Here is a 21,138-nt window from a genome sequence, read left to right as displayed (position 1 = left end):
CTGCAGGTCGAAGGCGACAAAAAAGCTGAATCCGGGTCTCTCCACGGCGGGTTGGTCGCTGCAGGAGGCCCCGCTGGAGTCTGAGCTGAGGAAAAACCTGCATGATTTTGCGCAGAATCCGACCCAGTGACACCGATGATAAGCTTTGAGAATAACTAAAAGAAATAGCCAGTCTTCTCTCTGGTGGTCTCGTTCACTTCTGTATCATATAGAGGCATCAGTATTACATTGAGACTGTTTCATACCCAGTTAAAAGTTCCTCACACTCACTTTAAGTTTAAATACCACAGATTTTACCAGACATAAGTTAGTAATCACAATTGGGATTCATTGAATTAAGATTTTGACTTTAATGACCCGCAATTGTTCCGTCTATTATCCTGGCTACAAAAAGCAGTTGGTTTACAACAATACCACAACAATATTATCAGAAAGGAGAAACCAAATTTGATCAAAATGCTGAGGATATTCAGTGGCTTAATTGACTTCATTGGGTTTGCCAATATAGACTCCAGGCTCCAGCTATGGTAAGTGCTAGAAATGATCGCAGATCTAAGATCAGGCCTCTCCAGTTGTTGGGGACGGTTATAGTATAAAGCTTTTAATATGTCAGGAAATTGTCAATGACGTTTGACATTTGTCCTTGTGCAGCCCATTCATGGAATTTCCGCAAGTCTGTTTATGAGTGTTCTGTAGCCCTGCATGCTTTTGCTCTTCATGCACTCACCAGTGGAATAAAGTGCAGCATCCCTGACGCGTCTGACACTGAAGTCTCTCTCAAGCACCATATGGGCAGGTGCTGCAGACACCACAAGAGCCTTCCCCGAGAACAACAGCGAAATAAGAGGGGCCCTTGAGATGATGGCAGCCAGCCGACAATAAGAGGAGACAGGACACTCGGCATCAGGCAGCTGCACTTTGTGTTAAACTTTAAAAAGAAAAACGAAACCGCGTCGATGGCTTCATCATTGCACACTGTGCCGCTGAGATTCATCTTGAGCAGCGTCTTGTAGAGCAAGGAAGTGGACCTGTCATCTGCTGTGCAGCTGCTCGCGTTGCTGCAGCCCTGTGCGGCATCGCCGTGAGAGCGTTTCCCAGAGTTTGAGACATCTGCCTGGGCTCTCCCCGATGCATCGCAGACCTACCAGCAGGAGATGCAGCAGCACCGAAGGACAAAAAGAGGGAAAAAACTCACGACAATTATGCGATGCTTTGTCAGAGTGAGAAATTCCAGGTCGACATTGACAGCTTGCTTTCAGGCTTTAGACAACAACTGGATGCTTCCAAAGACACTAACAGTTGGTTTAGCATGTTAGTTAATCTTAAATGATGCATTGGTTACTCTTAAATGAGCTGAACTAGTCTCTGCCCAGCATCTACTTGATTTAGACAAGGCCTCTGCAGAGAAGTCCACTTCAGGCCCCTCAGAGCTCAGCAGAGAAAGATTATCTTCCTACAAATCTATTACAAGTGGAGACATACCCTCCAGGCAACTTCCTTCTAATATTGTTGCTGAAGGTTTTTCTAAGATTACCTGTTACCTCGGAGGGAGGTAATTATCTTTAATGAGATGCTCAAAAACTGGCAAGAAATTCCAATCAGCAGTGGTTCAGTGGGCAGGATTTTAAAGCCCAGTTTTAAAAACAAAATCCAGAAGAAGGTTCGCTAAAGGTAGGGATCAATTATTTAGTGTTTTCCGTTTTTCCCAGGAGATGCAGAGCTGGTTATGTCGGCCCAAAAATCAATGAATGCAGCTTCAAGAGGTTCAGTGATAAACACATGTTTACTGCCTACTGGTGCATGCTGTTGTGTTGCCTAATGCCGACACTAGATTGTAAGACAACAAATACAAATAGGGATATATGAAGATATTACGGAAAAACAGTTTTTCTACCAGACCTCAAGATGAAGTCATAATGCAGGACCCTTGTCACTTCAGTTGATTTTATGACACGGTTTTGACTACTTTGTCAGGTAAAGCAGCGCAATGGTGAGAGATGCTGTCATGAAACTTTACAGGTGTGTAGTTGAGGTAAAAATGGAGGTCGAATTAAAAGACATGGTCCGAGCAAGGGTGCTGAAAGTAGGAGGGGAGGGAAGTGGGGAAGGGGCCATTTAACCCACTGACAAAAGGGTGTAATTGCATCGTACTTCACATGGATCACCAAAACACCTAAATACAACCCTTTAACGTTGAAGAAAACTAAAATTCCCTGTTTGTCTAGGGAGGTTTTCATCAAAACGCAATTCTTTTTTTCACTATATTTTTGTTTTTTTTATGTGAAATACGTATGAAATCAGTACATTATCTAATAGCTATACAACTAGATAGATGGATGGACTGACGGACAGTCAGACGGATAGACGGATAGATCGATAGATAGCTAGATACTACTTATTTATTAATGTGGACCCTCATGACTTCATGCATTAATATTTTAAATTAAGTTATGTAGAGCGGCACCTCTGTCATCGCCGCAGTGTGAATTGTTTAGCTGTGTTTTCCAGAGCCACAGCTCTCTGGGGCCCGTCCGCATCGCCCGACCAGACATCTGCAGCAGAGATCCCCTGTGACTCCCATCATGGGATTACTGAGCTGTTTGGAGAGGCCTCGTTTGATTTAAAGCCTCTGTCACACACACACACAGAATGCACCGCTAGCATGTGTGAGTATAGAGCAATGCCACACTTCAGCATGAAAAAGCTGCTGAGGGAGAGTGAATTAAATGAGTCTGGCTCTCTCTGGCTGTCGGTTGGCCTATTGCTCAGCGAAGTACGAGGGATGATTACTTATGAGAGGGCCACTGTTATTGATGGTCAGGGATGGAGACAAGGGCTACAATGCTGTTTTAAAATGCTTTATCTAACTACGTAAATGACCCCCTTCATCTCTGTCAGGAAAACACTCTGTGTTCATTTAAATGACTGAACTGCATCCAAAGCATTACGCTACTGAAAAAGGTTTGGCAGATAGATTCAGTATTCGTCAACTGCATCACATTGTGTGCTGATAATCTGCTCTTTTACTTTGTCAGCCTTTTGCCTTTTCATACTGAGAATAGTCCTCACTGTACTGACAATCGTCTTTCTTCTGATCGAATGTGAAAGGAACCTCTCACACACTGCCTGTTGGTCATTTCAGTGTGTTTGTTTGTGCAAACCAGAAACCTAAGTCAATCACTTGATGTCTTTGTGAAAGACAATGATGAAAGCGGCGTCGGACTATTTACTGCACCACCCACACAGCAGCATCACTCAGCGGAATAGAAGCAAACAGGATCAAGGAATGCAAAGTGGAGAAAGGATGAAACGCAATTTGGGCATACAGCATCAGAGAGAATGCAGAATGGCAGAATGGCACGTCTTGTTTTTTCCTACTTAAACCAAGAAAGTCTGTCTTTTAAAAAACTGAGATAAAGGCAGCAGACAGCAGCGATGCGTGTTCACCGGAGTAAGTGAGTGACAAGAGCTGCTGTTGAAGTATGCATTACCTTCTGCAGCGCATGTTGGCACGTCCTTTCCACTCAGCTATGAGCAATGGTCTGTGGTGGCTCCAGCAAAAATAGCAAGCATATTGTGGATTCATCAAGTCCCCCTCCTCCGTACTCTAACCCCCACAATGTCTATTTCACACATGTGTGGGCTAATGGGGACCAAATATTACAGTTATGTAGCATACTGCAGGATATCTACGACATCAACTATATATACGTTTTAGTGATGTCTGCACCAATTAAGAGGTTCAATTGCAGTGCATTTTAGACAAGCTGATCTCACAGAAATACGTGAAAATACCACAAGCTCAATATGTGGATGCGGCACGAAATGTGATAAAAATGATGTGCCACAACCGCGGAAACAATAAAACCACTTAGTTAAGTGTAGGAAAAACAGCATGGTTGGGCTTGAAAGGTACATGAACTCAGTACAATACGAATGTAACTTTATAATAAGTCAACCACACACAAACACCATAAATGCACAATATGTAACTTTCTGTCTGTCATTCAAAACAATGACAAAATGACAGAGTTTGGTGATGCTGTGTAGTAGCATGGGATCATGGGAGTTGTTGTCTTCCCCACCATTGCCGTCATTGCTGTCAGCTTCTCCTGGTTTAGGTTTTTCTTCAGTGTTCATCATGCAGGAGGTTTTGACTTGGAGCTCAATTATCCGCAGAGGTCTCCTCCTTTACAAAACAAACAGACCCGGTGAGTAAAAACACTGAATAATCAGCTTGTTTCTCTAATAACTTAAGATCCAAACGTCTGATGACTAAAATCCTTCATCCGGTTTAAATATGTAGTTTAAAAACGACTAAAATCTAAAAACATTTACTGTAAAAATGTGGCTTAAAACTGGATAAAAAGTAAATCTATGACAGCTTCTGACAAACAACCACAAAACTGACACACGTGCAAAGGGAAACCCACCGTTACCTTTATTAAACTAGGTATTTTGGCTTGAAAATTGTCAGAAATATTTTGGATAATACAGGTACACAACTTAACAAAATATATAACATAGGTCTAGTTGTTTTGATTCATTTGAATGTGGAAAAGCTACATATTTATATTCATATCAATTTTAAATAGACATGTTGAATGTTGAACAACTACATATTATACATATATATTTGACTTCAAGTTACACACCTACCTTTTCTTCTGCTTCGGTCTCCTTTCTGCCTCAACCGCACACTCTGAAAAATAGAGACGTTTTGTTCACATTTTTAAAGCTCCTCTGGTTCAGTCATGCAAAATGTTTGTGGGTGTTTACTCTGTTACCTTCATGTCCCTGCTGCCCAGCAAACTCCACGCCATGTTATTTTGTGTTTTTGTGGAACAGAATGGAACAGAGGTGTAGGAACACGTGTAAACGGGGAACACTTGGGGGGAAAGCATGTGTGCTGAGTGTCTCTGAGATTAAGTGAGTATAAATAATAAATCATAAATTGAAATGGTTCCAATGTCATGTAAGATGTCTTAAATATTCAATATGAAACAACACTTTGACCTGCAAAGAGTGAGAAAACCAAAGCCTCTGATTTGCACAGAGAGCAGTGTGATAATATAATATAATATAATATAATATATTACTTTTATTATTAGTCTTCTCTGTGCACTTTTAGTTGTTCTGTGTACATCATCGATATTTTGACTGTTTTCTAATTGTCTTGATGATATTTCTGTATTTCTTTTTAAAAGCTCCCACCACAAAGAATATTAAACCTCAGCAGCATTCTGTTTCAACCATCAACATGCAATTTGCTTGAGTCCTTGAGTCACAAGGTGATAGAAGGGTTTCAATAACGGTATAAAATTTAATGTTTATACCTTCGTGTCTCCTTTTTTCTCCCTGAAACAAGACTGAGGCCGTGATCAGACAGAGTTTGTCATAAAAGCCTGAGGCGGCTTTTTGTAATTGTTTTGAATGAGAATGAAGCGTTTTGTGTGCTGCTTTTGCTTTGCTTAGCGCCTCACTTTTTTCAGCTCAATGCGCCTCACGTTTTCACTGAACTCAGAGCAGAAAAGTGCTCAACATCATGTGTGTTTGTTCTCATTGTGAGGGGTCTTTTGCTGGATACAAGGAGCTATATGACTTTACTGAGCAAAGTTACCTTGATCTGGACATAAAATAGCTCATTAGTGCCGTACTCTGAGACTTTGGGTAAGTTGTTTTCATTCATTTAAACTGTACTATTAACTATTAGGTGGTGTACAGTTCATGGTTGGTGTTAAGCCAACGTCAGCACTCATTCGTTGGTCGCCTACCAACACAAAGGCTGAGCAAACTGCAAAGAACACTCTCTCATCAGGCAACAAATAGGCAGTGAGGTGAGTTTTGCCTTTTCAACCTGACTACACAAACCAACTTCATGGACCAATCAGCTGTTGTAGTGTTTTTGCACGACATAAGAAAAATATTGCAAGTGAACATTTAAATAACCATTTAATCCAAAGATGTTGAGCAAAATAATCTTGTATTTTGACATTTGAAATAAAACAGCTATTCATGAATGATCAGTAAGTAACTCCAAATGTCAAAGAAGATTTCTATTGACTATTTGTCTTTGTACTTGGTATCTTTCTCCTCGCTGTTTGGCAAACCCGTCTGCCCGGGAAAGGGGGCGATCTTCAGGAAGAAATACTGGTTACTGTGAACCCGCATGGCCACCAGGACTGGAATGACTGCGTAGAGCAAGTTCGCTGCCAGCACAGACCAGAAAACATCGGTTGGGATACGAAATGGAGCCGTGGTACGAGGGTGGAGGGACCCCCCGATGTGGGCCCACTGGCACTGGAAGGAGACACAGACAGCAAGACAGAAGTTAGACTGTGTTGTCATATACTATTGCTACTTATTGTCCCTATCAGCACTGATACTTCCACTATTTTGTTCTATATATTACACTGATGGCAGGTCATTTGAAACTCCAGTGTTTCAAACACTCCAGAGGAATACCTTGGAGGGAATGAGTTACCTTGAGTCTCTCTTCCACAGTCATTAGTCCACCGTTAAAACATTCAGAAAAGGATCGTAAAAGAGAAGAAAAGCCAACGTCGGGAGATGCACAGACTTAAGAAGCTGGCTGTTCAGAAAACACATTATCCGCAGCCTCTTATGAACAGGAAAAACAGGGCTTTAATCAAGGGCTTCCTCATGGTTCATGGCTCCGATCTTTCTGTCGGGTTCGTGTGAAGAGAAAGCACCTGCAGCTTGTTTATTACAGAAAGTATGCTTCAAAGGATAAACGCGGTCCCGGTGATTATTAGCCGGATGAGAGCTCACTACAAGGAGTTTCATTTTAATTGCAGCGACACGTTTCAGACCTCTGTTTGTAAACTTCACTTTAATTTGACTTTAATCAATCAGAGGCAGTAATTATGCCTCTGGCTTAATGCAATGCAACAAACTGTCGAAGCAACCCACTCCCGTATGCAACGCCTGCATTCTAAGCTATATATTCAGAGTCAGTTTCACATGAATCGACTGTTTGTCCCCGTGGTGTTACCTGGATCACGGCTCCAGCGAAGAACACGGTCCAGTCTGACATCCACGCACATCCGGGCTTGAGGAGACCGTAAACGAATGCACCCAACAGAGGTAGTCCATAGAAGAAGAAGTGCAGCATCTGTAAAAACAAAAGCGTGTTAACTTATTATAAATGACTTTTATCTGTTTCATTGGCACATATATAAATTCCATTGTTATACACAATTGTTGGAGTGTATATTATAATGTATATTCCAGCGAACAGGGATTCTGGGTCCAGTGAAAAGTGTCTCACACATCATTGCCAGTCTATGCTGTTGTTGGGTCCTGACCAACAATCCAGCAGACAATGAATACAGTACATCCTCCTCCTCCTCCTCTGGCCTACACTGCACTCCATCTGCTCTTACTGAATACAGAATACTGCTTTATATGCAGAATTACAAACACTCACATCCTCAGAATAAAAGTTGCTCTACCAGTGTGGAAAAATAACAGAAAATTGCAGCAAAGGTAAAGTAAAAGTTAACAGGTATTGTAGTAAAATGGAGGTAAATATCAAAAGTAAATGCACTTAGCTTTGTACCCTACAGTGTTAAATTATTAAAGGCTTTATGAGAAATTTTACTTTGATGTTGTATATCTTCTTGGGTTCAAGTACGTCCAACTAACACCGCATCATTTTATCACCTTAATCTAATCTCGTTTTATTCTGCAGCGTGACTCGTTACTGCAGTCATCAGATAAATGTAATGTGAAATGTAAAGAAGGAAAATGAGCTCTCTTAATATGGAAATACTCAAATAAAGTCTCAGTTGTTGTAAATTGTTCTTAAAACACAATTCTCTCAATTCTCTCAAACACAAATTTGCACCCTCAGCACAAATTACTATTTCCACACGATGGTCATTACAGAAACTGTGCTGACCTTCAACTTAAAATATTTGGTGCATGAAAGCCAGTTACCCACTTAAAAAGAAAAAAAAAAAAAAACTCAAATTATTCCACTGAACAGTTTCTTTTCATTCTCGGTCTGAGGTCTAGATGAATTCTAATGAGTTCAGCCCAAGGCCTGAAAGCCAATCATATATGCCCTTCAGTCTTTTGTTCAAATGTCTTTTTAGTGCTGCCACGGTAATCTGTCACATACCGTTCATCATCATCAATGAACAAAGAGGTCGGTCAGCGCAGAAACAGTGCAACCCAGTGTACCAAGCCAAACTTTATTACGTTTCTCCACCCACACACGTACACACAAGCACCCACGAGCCAGTGCTGGTCACTCACACAAACACAGATTAGCAAAGGCCGCTATACCCGAGACATACTTTCACATTCTGCACACACCCTCCTCCCACCCAGTGAGATGCTGATGGGGGGCTTTAGGAGAGGGATTAGCTTATCAAGTTCTCAGCATGCGGTTCGTCCGTCTGATCAATGACTTGCAATTGTGACCGGACTGCAGCCACGACAAGGTCTTTGGATAACCTATTGACAAAGCTGTGTACGCCGAACAAAACACAACAAGACCCACGGCCGAGCAGGGTCAGGAGAGGGAAATAAAAGGAAAGCAAACCCACCGCCAGTCACGGTAATAATCTGTTATCCATCTCAAGCAAATGAAAGAGAAAGAGACAAAGATGCGCCGGCCTCTCAACCCTCGCTCATTGTTGCTGTAATGATGAAAAGCGGCTCCGTAATCATCCGCGAGCTAAAAGAGTGGAGGAGATAAGGGGCAAGCCTCCAGCACACTCGAAGTGATATCCATGAAAGCAGAGGTCCATTATGTGGCTGGTTATGTAAAGCAGGCTGGAGGGGAGCGTTCAGGTGCTGCTGCTGTGTGGAGACGTCAGCCACTCACCATCACTCTGGGGTAGCCCACAGGATCCTTCAGGTAGGGTTCATAGTGTCTCAGGTAGATGGAACAGGCTCCCAGAGGAGAGTCCAGAGCCACCTACAGAGGGTGGACAAAATAACAGGAACACCTCACAATATAATATATAGAACAACACAAAGCGCAACTGCACATTATCAAAGATTTGAACGTCTCCCTGTGACTATCTGACTAAGATAGAACACTTTTTGGTATTATATTTGGCAATTTGAATTACAAACTGAGCTCTACGTTCAAAAGAAGAGTTTGTCATTTTGGGAAGCATCCTAGTTAGAGGAAAAGATCAAACTCACATGTCTGTACAGTAAATGTAAAGCCAGCAGCTTAAAGACAGAGGCACAGCTATTCTGCCTCTGTCCAAAGACAGCAAAATCCGCCCGCCACCATCTTTAAAACACGCCAATTTAAATTGAACTTTTTGACACTTTAGTTTCAAGTTAAAACATGTTTACTGGTGTGCTTTAGAGGTGTTGGAATGTTTAAACAGAGCAGAACAGTCTGCTGGGGTGCTTCTGATTTTTGTACGCCAACATGGAAGTTAGCCTCACACTGAATGCCTCGGGGACAAAAAAAACAATTGGATTTTTCCATTGGATTTTGGACTGATGTACACTCACCAAGCCTCTGAGGGTAGTGAAGGCCATGGCAGCTAACAGGAGCAGCACCAGGATCAGATCCAAAGGACGCCAGATCAGCTTCATGCTCTGAGCGTTCTGGGCCTGACAGGAGAAGCCAACAAAATGTACAATATAGAGCTGGTTAGTCATGGTCATTGTTTCATAGTCTCAAGCTCACTTTATCGGAGACCTGTGTTTGAAGGTCTGTTCTGTGGAATGAATGTGTGTTTCTACAGGTTTTCAGAAACCTGCAATAACTGATGTTTTTGAACACTTGGGGGAATAGGAAACATCTGTAAACACAACATTGACAAATCCTCACTTGCTCTGATCCTCCAGATTCAGGTGTGTACATCACAAAATCCATCACACTGACTACACCACTGGAAATTACAGCAGCTCATAGATATACATGACTTTATGGCTGCCCTTTGTCATCTTTCATAGTCTGGATCACATTCAACTGGACTGCGCTGAGTTACCCTGATTAAATACATTCAGCAAACACTACCGCTCTAAACCTCTCCACCAAGGTCTAACCATTCATGCGTTAGACTTACATTGTATCCCCCGATTAGTGGTCTGTCCTTGGGCCGAGTGAACAGTGTGATGGCTGCCCATACAGGCATCAAGAGGAAGAGAAAGTTGAGCCAGAAGACTGGACGGATCTGTGACCCATATTTACCTGCCACAAAGAAGGGGTGAAAAAAGAGACTTTTATCATTTTTTTACTCACCCATATAAAGCCAAACTGTATATAAACATGACAGTGTAAATATGTAATTAAGCTTTCAAATAAAACCTGTACAATGCACTTCAGACAAAGGCAAACAGTGCCCTACGTCTATGATAACACAACAGAGAACAAGGCAATGCCTGTAGACGAGTTTGAACTTGTGACACTCGTGTATGCAGTTTGAAATGCCAACAACAGATGCTCTAAGTCTGTTTCCTGCTTTGTTCTGCGTGTCACGATGGCAGACGAGGCATGGAGCGATTGTGTATTCCGTTGGCAGACCGAACTGTGACACTGATGGTACACGGCAGTGCAGATGTTCGCTTGATTAACGCTTGTCATCGCGGGACTGGTAGAGGAGAACAGGAGATGAGGCTCACCTGCTACTATACCGGCAATGAACACACTCATGTTGGCGCACAAAGAGCCAGCCCAGAACAAGCCCAGAGTACGGTAGGCTTTCCTGGGAGGGAAACCAAAAAAACAAGGGTGATTATACTATTGTGGAGATAGCAGGTAACACAGAAGGTACACTAAGTTAGGAAGGTCAGTCAACTCTTATAAGTAAAGGTGCTAACCAGAACCATATAGGGTTCTTCAACTTTTCCAAATAGGAGAATCCTTTTTGATTCCTGGTAGATCCTTTTATAAAAGTTCCACCTGGGACCCTTTGAGAGAGTTCTACTTAAAACCCAACATAAAGGGTTATAGCTGTAACTATATGTGAAATCTTCCAATCACAACCCCCCCTATGAGAACACTTCTATGGGGAAATGGTTCCACCCAGAACCTCCTCTAGAGGATTTATCCAGAACTTTTCCATTTTCTAAGGTTGCTAATGACCACATAGGGGTTAAGGGTTCTACCAAAACAATTTTATATTCCAAGAGTTCCTTCTAGGGCTTCCCGAGAAGGTACTACCGGGAACCCTTTTATATTCCAAGAAGTACCATTCTGGACTCATTTAGGGTCCCTGATGAATAAAAAGGGTTCTTAATGGAACCCTTCTTACAAAGAACCCTTTTGGAACCATGTCTAAGAATGTCAAAACATCTTTCCCATATATCACACACGTTTTGTGTGAAACAAAAATGCCCAGCACGAGTTGTTCCCATGGTAAAAAAGTTGGCATTGTTTAAAAGAGGATTCATTTCAATAATAGCACCTGCCCCAAGGCAGCTCTCACTCTGAACTCCTGAACTCACAGAATGCACTTTATGACTAACTCACTCTAGAGAACCCCCTGTTTTCTTCTGAAAACAGTTTTATTCAGGCCATCGGGTGAGTTTTATGTGATAAATACAACTCATAAATCTTACTCTCTACTTCTTTAACAATAAAAACATGAAAATAAGTCTGAAGCCATATGATTCTAGTTAGCAGCTTCATTTATAAGGGTGTACAGTAGATCTCTGTGCAGTCATTTAAGGCAGGCTTTCTGTGATGGAGAGCAAGATGTATGAACTTGATGCAACATTAACTGACTGTCAAGTCAGTTAATGCATCACCCACCTGTCTGTTATCCTGCTGATCATCATCAGGTACATGATAAAGTGTGCTATTCCATCCCAGTAACACATCATGAGGGCATAGGATGTTCCCAGATAAGGCTCCCCCTAAAACACAGACATGACATGTGCTCATGACAGACAGTGGGTTGAACTGGAGCAGTCGTTTTGAAACCAGGTATCGTTGCATTTTTAACATCAGCATTTTAGAAGAGAGAATAGGAAACCTACTGTCTTTTGGTAGAATTCCATAAAGCCGGAGATAATGCCGTCATATTCCAAGGCACTCGTCAGGTCAATGACACAAGTAAAGGAAAATACAGCAAAAACTGAAAAAGGCAAGAAACACACAGGGTATAAAAACATGAAAAAAAATGCTTAATTTTTAAATAAATGTTCTTAACAGGTGTGTGTGCGTGTGTGTGTGTGTGTGTGTGTGTGTGTGTGTGTGTGTGTGTGTGTGTATACATAAGGGAAGGTGGGCAGGGGTAACTGTCATGGTACAATATAAGCTCCAGACCCAAAGATAAAACGTGCAGAACTCATTAAACCATGAAATGTTAAGCAGCTTTTTCAGCTTTAACACAAACGTCATTCAGAAGCCTTTGTGATTTTGAAAGTTTCAGTTAATTACTCAATTTGCTTTGTCTGCCTATGAAAAACAGATTGCACTGTACACATGTAATGTATTAGCACTAAGAGCCTCACGTCTCCTAAACTTCTGTCATTTATTCCCAGTCTTTTTCCAGCGTTTTAGTTCAAGATATTTCCCTTTAACTGGCTGGTCAGTGATTTATGGGACAGCGTGGGGAGAAAATTAAGTCTTGAGCAGTGAAGTAGGCTGGAGGCATATTTATATCGAGTCCATGGTGAACAGCCATCTTCTTTAGGATGAGAGCCCAGCAGAGCTGAAAGGGCATGTCCACGAAACAGAATTTAAAGTGTGGAGCGGCACATGGGTCTTACTAATACTCGTTAACAATTCTACTCCCTGTGGGCTTTCTACAAGACATTTTGAGAGCTAACATTTTTTGCTTTACCCACAGACCTTTTTTCAGAAAGGGAATGATTGTGTGTTGTGACACGAGCATCTCTCTGCAGATACCACGGCTTAAACCGCAGTATCACATCCCTCCTATCTGTCCTTCACACACTCTTTGCACACAGATGCACCCCCCCCCCCCCCCCCACACACACATTTTGTCTCTCCTGTGTACCACCAGTGTCTCTGTAATCCTCAGGACAATCAAGTTTATCTTTGACATCTAACAGGTGAGATAGCAGAGGGATTATGGCTCTCTATCACTGAGAAGAGCCTGCCACAGCTTTTGTGCTCATTGTTGTGGTTCACCTGCACAACACTAGTATTGCTCCGGGCACCAACTAGCGATATATATCACCACCTAGCATAGCCCCTGGCATCAGCTGCAGGGGTGTGTTTGCGGGGGGGGGGGAACCTTGGCTGGAATCTTAGAACATATTTGACCGAAGGCTAGACACATGAGAAACAATATGACACAAACTAATGTAGAAAAGCTTAACTAAAAGTGTGTGAAAGGTGCACAAGCTGCCAATGTCACACGATCAAACTGAATACATAAGTCATTCATACATTCAGTGAACAACAGCATTCTCCAAAAGCTTTGCTTCTACGTCAATCAAGGACTCAAGTCTCAAAACAACAGCTGAAAGGTTGTGTGTGTGTACAAGTGCCGTGAAGGTCCTCAGCTTGCAAGGGGTTTGGGGTCAGTCATGCCTCACAATAGTGTGGCTAAGATTTGCTCTGAGCCTGATCAGTCTAAGCAGCTTTCCACATATCAGATGTAATCGCACACAATTCAACCTTTGTAAAACTTGTTTGGAAATATATTGCTTGTGAGTTGGGAAATGTACGTGTTCAATACCAAAGAATAAGGCGTCTTTAGGTGGGTTGCCACGAGTAATGAGGAAGTAGAACAGAAACACGACCACCAACACAGCAGCGCCGATCCCCAAGATCACATAAGGCCTGTGAAAGAAGAAGAATTCAACTGTTACCCAGAAGGAAAATAACACTCTGCACTTTTAGACACCAATCTCCCTCTGATTTTCTGCTTCATTCTCTTTACTAATTAGTTTCTCCCATGGAAGTTGTGCCAGACCTCTCCGCAGCGCTAAATTAGTAAATTATGATGAATGGGAAGTCAGAGAGAATGATAATTACACAACCTAGAGTAAGTCGAAATAATGCAGGAGTGTGAGGGGAAATCTGTGTGATAGATGCCCTGCACCCAGCCGTGGGGGACTCAGCCTGTCTGAGGGGCGGAAAATATAAAAAAGGAACCTGCTGCACGCTGTGGGGCACCAGCACGCAGAAAGTACCCTAAAGAGGGCACTTCATCCCATTTTCTCCACTAGAATGACACAGAGGGTACATTTGCTCTACTAGAAGGGCCTCCTAGAGGATACTTCATCATGTTTTCTCCACTGGAAGGGCTGGAAACTCCTGTCATCTCAGGTTGCTTTAAATACAAAGAGGAGCCTTTTAGTTTGAAAGTCTAGACATTAAGCAAGACAAATCTGATTCTGTGTTGTTGATCAAACTCTTGCAAAAATATGTTTTCCTGTCATGGTAATATATGCATTGGATTGCTTCTTTATAATTGAGAATATTTAAAACACTTTTTAATTATCTTGATAGGCTAATCGAGTTTTCCAAGTTTTTCAAAGACACAATTACAGAATGCTTCAAGAGTATGTGTATCCATAATGTATACCTCTAGTATACTTTCCCGTGTTAAACTCTGCAATATCTCCCATGCTGCTGTGGTGGCCCACCAGTGGCTTAAAAGCACAGCTTTACAAAGGTTTAATCAATCATAGACAGAGGTGTGGGAAGCAGGAAGGTAAGGCCATGTTAGTTCAGCACTGCCCTCCATGTTTACTGGTCAAAGGTACCGCTGCCTTGCACTGGAAAAGATTAATGTGCTCAAGGTATCTCCTGGTAAACAACATAACATCCTCGGAAAACTCACAATGTGTGTTCACAGAAGGAAAACAAATGCTGTGAGAGCAAAGGGAAGCTCCCTCGCTACCTCTCGAGTTCAACCGTACAGGAAGATTTATGCACACAATACTGTTTGTTTGCAGAGTGGAAGAGCACGAGGCATATTGTATGTCAAGAGCAATTTATCAAACTCCTCTGTGCAGTCTGTATTGATTGTCAATGTCCACACACTCTACAAAAGAGCCAGCTGAGATATTCACACAGGAGGTGTGTAAAAGTCTGTCGGATATGAGAAATATCTTGCAGTAAAAAGTGTGAAGGGGGAGTGGAATGTGTGTTTTACCCCGGGCTCTGTTTATTCAGCCCATACACAGCCATCAACATAGACGATACTATCAGGTAGTATCCCAATAAACAGGCAAAACAGATAACAATTGAATAAGCAAAGGATCCCTTACAGTTAAGAAAGGGAATTATCTCTAATATCAGATTATCTCCACAAATTCTGTTCACATTCCCTCCTTTTTGCTCCCTATTCATTTCCGTGCCCCTCGAAGAAATGTCACGGTTTAATCATTTTAGGAGTTTACACAACTTAAGACGCAATTGGCAAATACACTCAGGAAATCGTGGAATTAGTGGTGCTCAACATGGTTGGGGATTTATGAGGTACAGTCACGGTCAAACCTTGAGTTTTAAGCTTACAGTGTGCTCTAGTGGTGGTAAAGTATAGTATCATCCCATGATACAGGAAGGATCACCTGACCTATACATTGGTATTCTTGTAATTCTTTTATAACAGTTTTGATTACATAGTAATGCATTTCTAAGTTGATAAGTGTAAGTGTTATGGTTGTATAAAAGTTGTTTCTAGAATTGTATAGGAATTATTTACAGGTTTTTCCCAAAAACTGAAAGGTGAGGAACGAACTGAGTACAGTGTTATGTAAATGAATCCTTGTTTTTTTTGCAAAGCAATTTCCTTGTTTGGAAATTGCTTTCTTTTCTTTCTTTTAGTTATTTTAAAAATACTTATGTCTGTTTGTAAATTGGTGGCAAGCATATAGGTTCCTTTTAAAGCCCTCGTGTTTGTTTTTTTACATCCCACCTGTGTATTTTCTCATGTTACTGTATATTTCTTCTCTTTTGTTTTATATCTTTATGAGCACAAATAAAGAACTAAACTAAATAACTAACAATAGACTAATAAACTGAGCAATAAGAAACCAGTAAATGTTCTGACTTACTCTTGAAGCTCAGGAATGGTGTTCATGGCATAAAGAATGCCGAGGGCAGACAATGAAAACAAAAAGACGAAGGTCTCCATCTCTTTGAAAGCTGCTCAGCCTCCCTCCCTCAAATATCCACAGCACTGAGAAAAATACAATACGGTTTTAAGTCAATACAATCTGCTCCAGCAATAGTAACACTCATGTTTGATCAAATCAATATTCAAATGCTGCCAATACATCAATATATTTATTGGAACAAATAAAATAAATCTTTTAAACAATTAAATTAACTGAATGTCATGAAATTAAATCCCGTATGAGATCTGCAATTTTGAATTGAATGGAAAAGAAGTAGAGCAGGCTCTTACCGTCTGGCTATCCTTTCGGTGGATTAATCAAATTACAGCTGGCCTGAGGCAGACATGGCCTTTACTGGGAAAATAATGAAGTGGAGACAAAGAAGCTTTTTTGGGGGGGGGGGGGAAGAAAGTTACGCAATTTAATTTTGTCAGAGATTTACATAAGTCGTATTAGTGAATAGGCCGACATTCCTATTTATGCAGCAACACACTATTAAGTGATTCCTGTTCTATTGAGCACTTAATGCTGTGTTTTATGAAATGTGTGCATTGTGTGCTCTCTATAATTCAACTTTTATTTCAGACTCATGAGTCCATATAATAAACTCACGAATGGAAAAACAGGGTTCCACGATAATGAGGTTAAACCGAAACACTTCTTGTGTCAATCCTAAAGCTAAATATGGAGCCTAATCCCAGATCACATGAGTGTTGAAGTGTTTTGAATAAATCGTTGCCTTGGGTCTTGTCTTAATTTTTTGGTCTTTGTTGATGGAGCTGCTGCAATGCAAGAAATGTTTCCCTCTCCATTTCTTATTGAATCCATCAAAACGTGAACACCAAGCTAAAATAGATTCCCATGATGGAAATGAATCACCAGTTTGGGTGCGTCACACAACCGCTTTTTCTGCTTCTTCTGCAAAGATAATTCCAATAAAAGAAATGCCTTTGACGTCCTCTTCGACTATTTACAGTAACTAACTTGCGTAAGAGTCACAACGAACAGCTGCCAAATAGGCAAAACAATGACTGAGTGGGAACTAGACACAAACAGGAAGTGGGAAATATCCCTGCAGTGGTTTCTCTGGAGGAAAATCTGCATTGTGTCTGTGTGTGTAATGTCTCTGCTTTGTGTGCTTTTTTCTAAACCCCTGGAATTACTGTTAAATTCCTCAATTAATTCACTCAAACAGTCACAATTTTAAAATCCAGTTCCCTTTAAACCAAGTGTTTGCAGTATGTTTCCAGTAGGGTGCACCAAATTCACAGTAAAATAGCAGACTCCTTAGCTATTGAATTACAGCTAGTTTTGAGATACCACATCATCTATGCTTTTAATTCAAGATATTTAAAAAGTATCAGAAATTGTCTCTGAACATTGTCACAGGTTTCTGCTGTCATTGTGTTGAACCAATTTTAGTCCGACTTGATTAATGAGCGAACATGCATTATAAAGGTGGAACTAAAATGTGCCAGGATGCTGCTTTTACATCCTGTATCATTACCCACCACCTGGCTGACATAAGACAATACAACAATATCAGACAGGGAAGACAAAGCACAGCCCTTCCAGTATCTTTCAGGAGCAGTACCTTAAAATTGAACACAAACAAATACACACACACACACACACACACACACACACACACACACACACACCCTCCTTTGCTTCCCACCACCCTCCTTTGTTGGGAAAAGGGGGGACTGTTATACCCGGAAAGCAGTGGCAGTGTGTGTGTGTGTTTGCTGGAAACAACTGGAGCTCTTCCAGCTCTGTCGTTCAATAACTTGGATGCCTAAATGAGACAGCGACCTGCAGGAGGAAGATGAACATGTACTCTGTTTAACATCTAACAGGAAAATACGCTTATGTACAATAATTGTCTGCCAGGATGTAGTCCAGGTGATTTGCTAAAATGAAAATACCATGTAAGAAACAGTGACAAAACATATTTGTTTTCAGTTGCACAAAAGCAACTGATGTTAAGCATTTAACACAAGTCAATCCATGTTTATTTTAGTGCAAAAGGTTTTGATGATCTACTTCATTCTCCCGTTTTATAAATTGCCATTCATGCTCTCTTTATTCTGTTGTGCATTGATATTACGTTGCTATTTTATGCAGTTGTGTAATGCTTTTTGTCTTTCTTAGTAAGTCATTAGCTTTGATTATTACTATCATTAGTGGTGTGAGTGATTGTAATAGCCATAGCAGCAGCAGTGGTATTGTGCATGGGCTAAATTTAGGTCCATAGCCTCTTAAAGTGAGAGAGAAAACAATGGCTAAAGATTGCAATTCCAGTTATGACTAGTGAAAGAAATGATGTACTATTAAAATTAAGGAGTTTATTTGTCTTAAACGACTTGGTTCTTGTGTCAAAATATGAGTTTTACCAGGATTTGTTGGTTTTTACTGCAGCGATCGGAGGAAAGGTCTGTGAAATAAATGGACTCTCAAATTAAATAGCCAATTTTAAGAGTTGAAGCCTATACACACATTTAAATAGTAGTTAACATCTGATAGAGGAACATTTATTTATAGACGTCTTCCCTTCAACAAATGCTTTTGCAAAGGCCTGACCTAATTTCCAGATATCATAGACTTTAATGGCTCAATCGACTTCAAAAGCATTTAAGTGTTATAGCTCTCACACAAGGATGTATAGTACTATTGTACAACTATATAATGGAGTGAACCAACCTAAACATGCCCACATTTAAATGTTATTTGCAGAATAGAACAGTTTAGTCTTACAGATAAACAAACATGTAACGTGTATTTTACTAGGCAAATATATAATTATTGACTGCCTTGACGTTAAGGTTAATAACAGAGCTGTAACTGATTAATTTCTGGTCTCATCTTTCCTCGTTTTAATGTATTTATTCTGAATTGACACATCGGATTAGGTGTGCCAAACATCCCTGTGATGAACTATTTATGGCCTGGCTCTGTTTTCTGCTCGCGATCATCAAGCGGCAACTGCGCGTGACGACAGCGGCGGAAATATTTCTTCTCGCTATTCAAAATGGCACCGACTCAATCAGGAAGTGGAGAAAACAACTAAGGAGAATAAGTTGGATAAAATCCACTTATTTCTGTTACTTTGACGCGAAGCCTTCGTTCAAAGTCAGCACGCGTGCTTGTGGTTTTGGATTGAGAATAAGAAAACACATTAACGGTAAGTGTAATTCGAGGATATATTGTGTGAAAAGGGGCAAAAAAGCGACACATCGGCAGCTGCCTTTACGATAAGATGCGTTCTGAGCAGCCTCTCCTAGGCGCGCACGCTTTTAACGCCGGGACACGCCGGTTCTTCAGCGGTTGTCTTTAGTTTTACCGTTATCATAGGCAACGAGGAATGAGTTGAGACCGAGGGAAGTTGGGGTAGTTGTTGTAAATGAACAAGAGACGCGTTGTTATGAATATGTCTGCATTACCGTGAAGAAAGGCCAGCGGCTAACCAAGCTAGCTGGTTACTACGTAGCTAGCTAGTAATAAGCTAGCTTCGATATTAGTTAACCAGCAAGTAGCGTTAATGTGGCTCATCAAAACATTACTTTAAGATTCACTAACACGCTGGTGTGTGTACTTGATACACAAACTGTTTTATTGACAGTGTCAGAAAGTCATTTTAAGATTTTCTTCAGCAGACTAACTAGCGTTAGTTAGGTAACAACGTTAATCCAATAACAACGTACAAAACGAGCATACCCATAGTCAGAAAAAGGGCTATGAGCTATGCTAACCTAGCTATAGCACAATTGGCTATCCAAAAGTATGCCTAGTATTATCAAACTAGTGTCGTGTGTTGCTATATATTTTTTACGTTCTTTGTTTATTGGCCGATATATTAGAAGTGGGCATTTCAGAAATGATCTGTAGCCGACGTTAGCTTGTTAAATGTACCGTTTGGCTTGTCGATCGACAAGCTAACAGTAAGCTAACGGCTAACAGCAGTAACACTGTAACGTAGAGCCTTTCTTTGTGCTGTGCGGAGACTAATGTACCTCATTAGAAGAAACCACAATTCGGCTCACTACGATGATAGTTGTGTGAAAACGTTGCCCAAAGTCCACGTAAATGTATGCACACTTTGATGCGTAAACATGCATATTATATATATATATTATATCTGCAATATAAATACTGTGCAATACTACAATTATTCTGTCTGTATATATAATATTTTAGTTATTGTGGATCTTTTTATTTATTTAATATTCTTTACTGTTTTATTACTTATTTATAATTGTTTTGTTCTTGTTTTTTTACTATGTCTCTTGTTTGCACTATCCACTATGCTGTTGTAATCCTGTAAATTAAAAAAAACTAATAAAATATTATCTTATCTTATATACACACCTGGAAAGATTAGGTAACGCTATAGTTGAATTGCAGTAAAGGCAATGAACGTTTATGTTTTAGTAACAACGCTGTAGTAGCAGCTCACATTGAGTTAGTTGGAAATTAATGTAGTTCTCACAAAGCTTTTCGGAGATATAGCCCCAGTTTGAGCCTGGCATGTGTTATCATAACGTAACATTCATTTATGAGATAGGGAACGTTAAAATCAGCGTAGTGACGTTAGTTATAGGTCAGATACGCTGTTCCCAACGTTAGTAATCTACTTTGGTCAGCTACACAGCCAGCGGTGTAACGTGAATGGTAGCTAAATGCAAACATTGAATGTAACATTCCCAGATATTTTTACTTAAATTATACGTTTTTGTAGCTGTGTATCCATCAGCTTAAGTATTCAAGCCTATAAAGAAGTGACTTCACTGTGTGTAATGAAGTGTGCCCTTGATTATTACCATGATGTGACTAAAACACACTTAAGGGTTAAGGGTAAACATACCACTAATGTCTTCTTAAAATGTACAGCTTCTTTGTTTTAAGTTTATATATATATATATATATATGACCTGAAAACATTGTCTCAATGTGTGACAGAAACCATACACATTGGAATATTTGAGGGGGAATCTGGGGGAGTGACCAAGGAAAATGAGAATAGTCCTCACAAAGCCGTCCCCTCTGGTTCTTTTTCTTTCCTGCAATTTTCCCCTCTTTAGTTTCCAGTGT

At 40.6% G+C, this 21,138-nt stretch overlaps 2 protein-coding genes across 7 annotated transcripts in view; one reads left to right on the top strand and one right to left on the bottom strand.

Moving 5' to 3' along the window:
• Positions 1-326: 326 nt before the first annotated feature.
• On the bottom strand, positions 327-20,529 carry tm6sf2b (transmembrane 6 superfamily member 2b). 5 transcript variants are annotated; one of them, XM_076087551.1, is made up of 13 exons: positions 16,338-20,529; positions 15,985-16,109; positions 13,656-13,759; positions 11,983-12,080; positions 11,756-11,859; positions 10,624-10,706; positions 10,068-10,192; positions 9,508-9,609; positions 8,858-8,950; positions 7,016-7,135; positions 6,080-6,300; positions 4,660-4,702; positions 327-4,189 (listed from the first exon to the last, which is right to left on the bottom strand). In XM_076087551.1, exons 2-12 carry the CDS (start codon positions 16,062-16,064, stop codon positions 4,690-4,692), a joined length of 1,143 nt encoding a protein of 380 aa, XP_075943666.1. In that variant the 5' UTR covers positions 16,065-16,109; positions 16,338-20,529; the 3' UTR covers positions 327-4,189; positions 4,660-4,689. The 5 variants fall into 5 exon arrangements, with proteins under 5 accessions (XP_075943666.1, XP_075943663.1, XP_075943662.1 ...); XM_076087548.1 differs by lacking the exons at positions 327-4,189; positions 4,660-4,702 and having other exon boundaries at positions 5,936-6,300; positions 16,338-17,862; positions 18,444-18,484; positions 20,416-20,514; XM_076087547.1 differs by lacking the exons at positions 327-4,189; positions 4,660-4,702 and having other exon boundaries at positions 5,936-6,300; positions 16,338-17,862; positions 18,444-20,528.
• The window catches only part of sbno2b (strawberry notch homolog 2b), a 64,661-nt gene continuing 62,574 nt past the window's right edge, over positions 19,052-21,138 (top strand). For both annotated transcript variants that reach the window (XM_076087540.1, XM_076087539.1), the window contains exon 1: positions 19,052-19,231. The gene's annotated coding sequence lies outside the window, so the exon portion shown is untranslated. The remainder of the gene's footprint in view (positions 19,232-21,138) is intronic.

This window comes from Anarhichas minor, unplaced genomic scaffold (genome assembly GCF_050575085.1).
Source record: "Anarhichas minor isolate MPS153535 unplaced genomic scaffold, ASM5057508v1 ptg000010l, whole genome shotgun sequence".
Taxonomy (NCBI): Eukaryota; Metazoa; Chordata; class Actinopteri; order Perciformes; family Anarhichadidae; genus Anarhichas; species Anarhichas minor.
The sequence above is the reverse complement of the archived record's forward strand: the minus strand, read 5'-3'. Positions and strand labels throughout refer to the sequence as shown.

Bases quoted from the DNA above. Each gene is read 5' to 3' on its own strand.
- tm6sf2b (XM_076087546.1), bottom strand. From the start codon at position 16,064: ATGGAGACCTTCGTCTTTTTGTTTTCATTGTCTGCCCTCGGCATTCTT. The intron at 12,081-13,655 runs GTATTGAACACG...TGCCTTTTTCAG, and splicing joins TAAAGACGCCTTATTCTTTG to TTTTTGCTGTATTTTCCTTT. The intron at 9,610-10,067 runs GTAAGTCTAACG...TTCTCCTGTCAG, and splicing joins CACTAATCGGGGGATACAAT to GCCCAGAACGCTCAGAGCAT.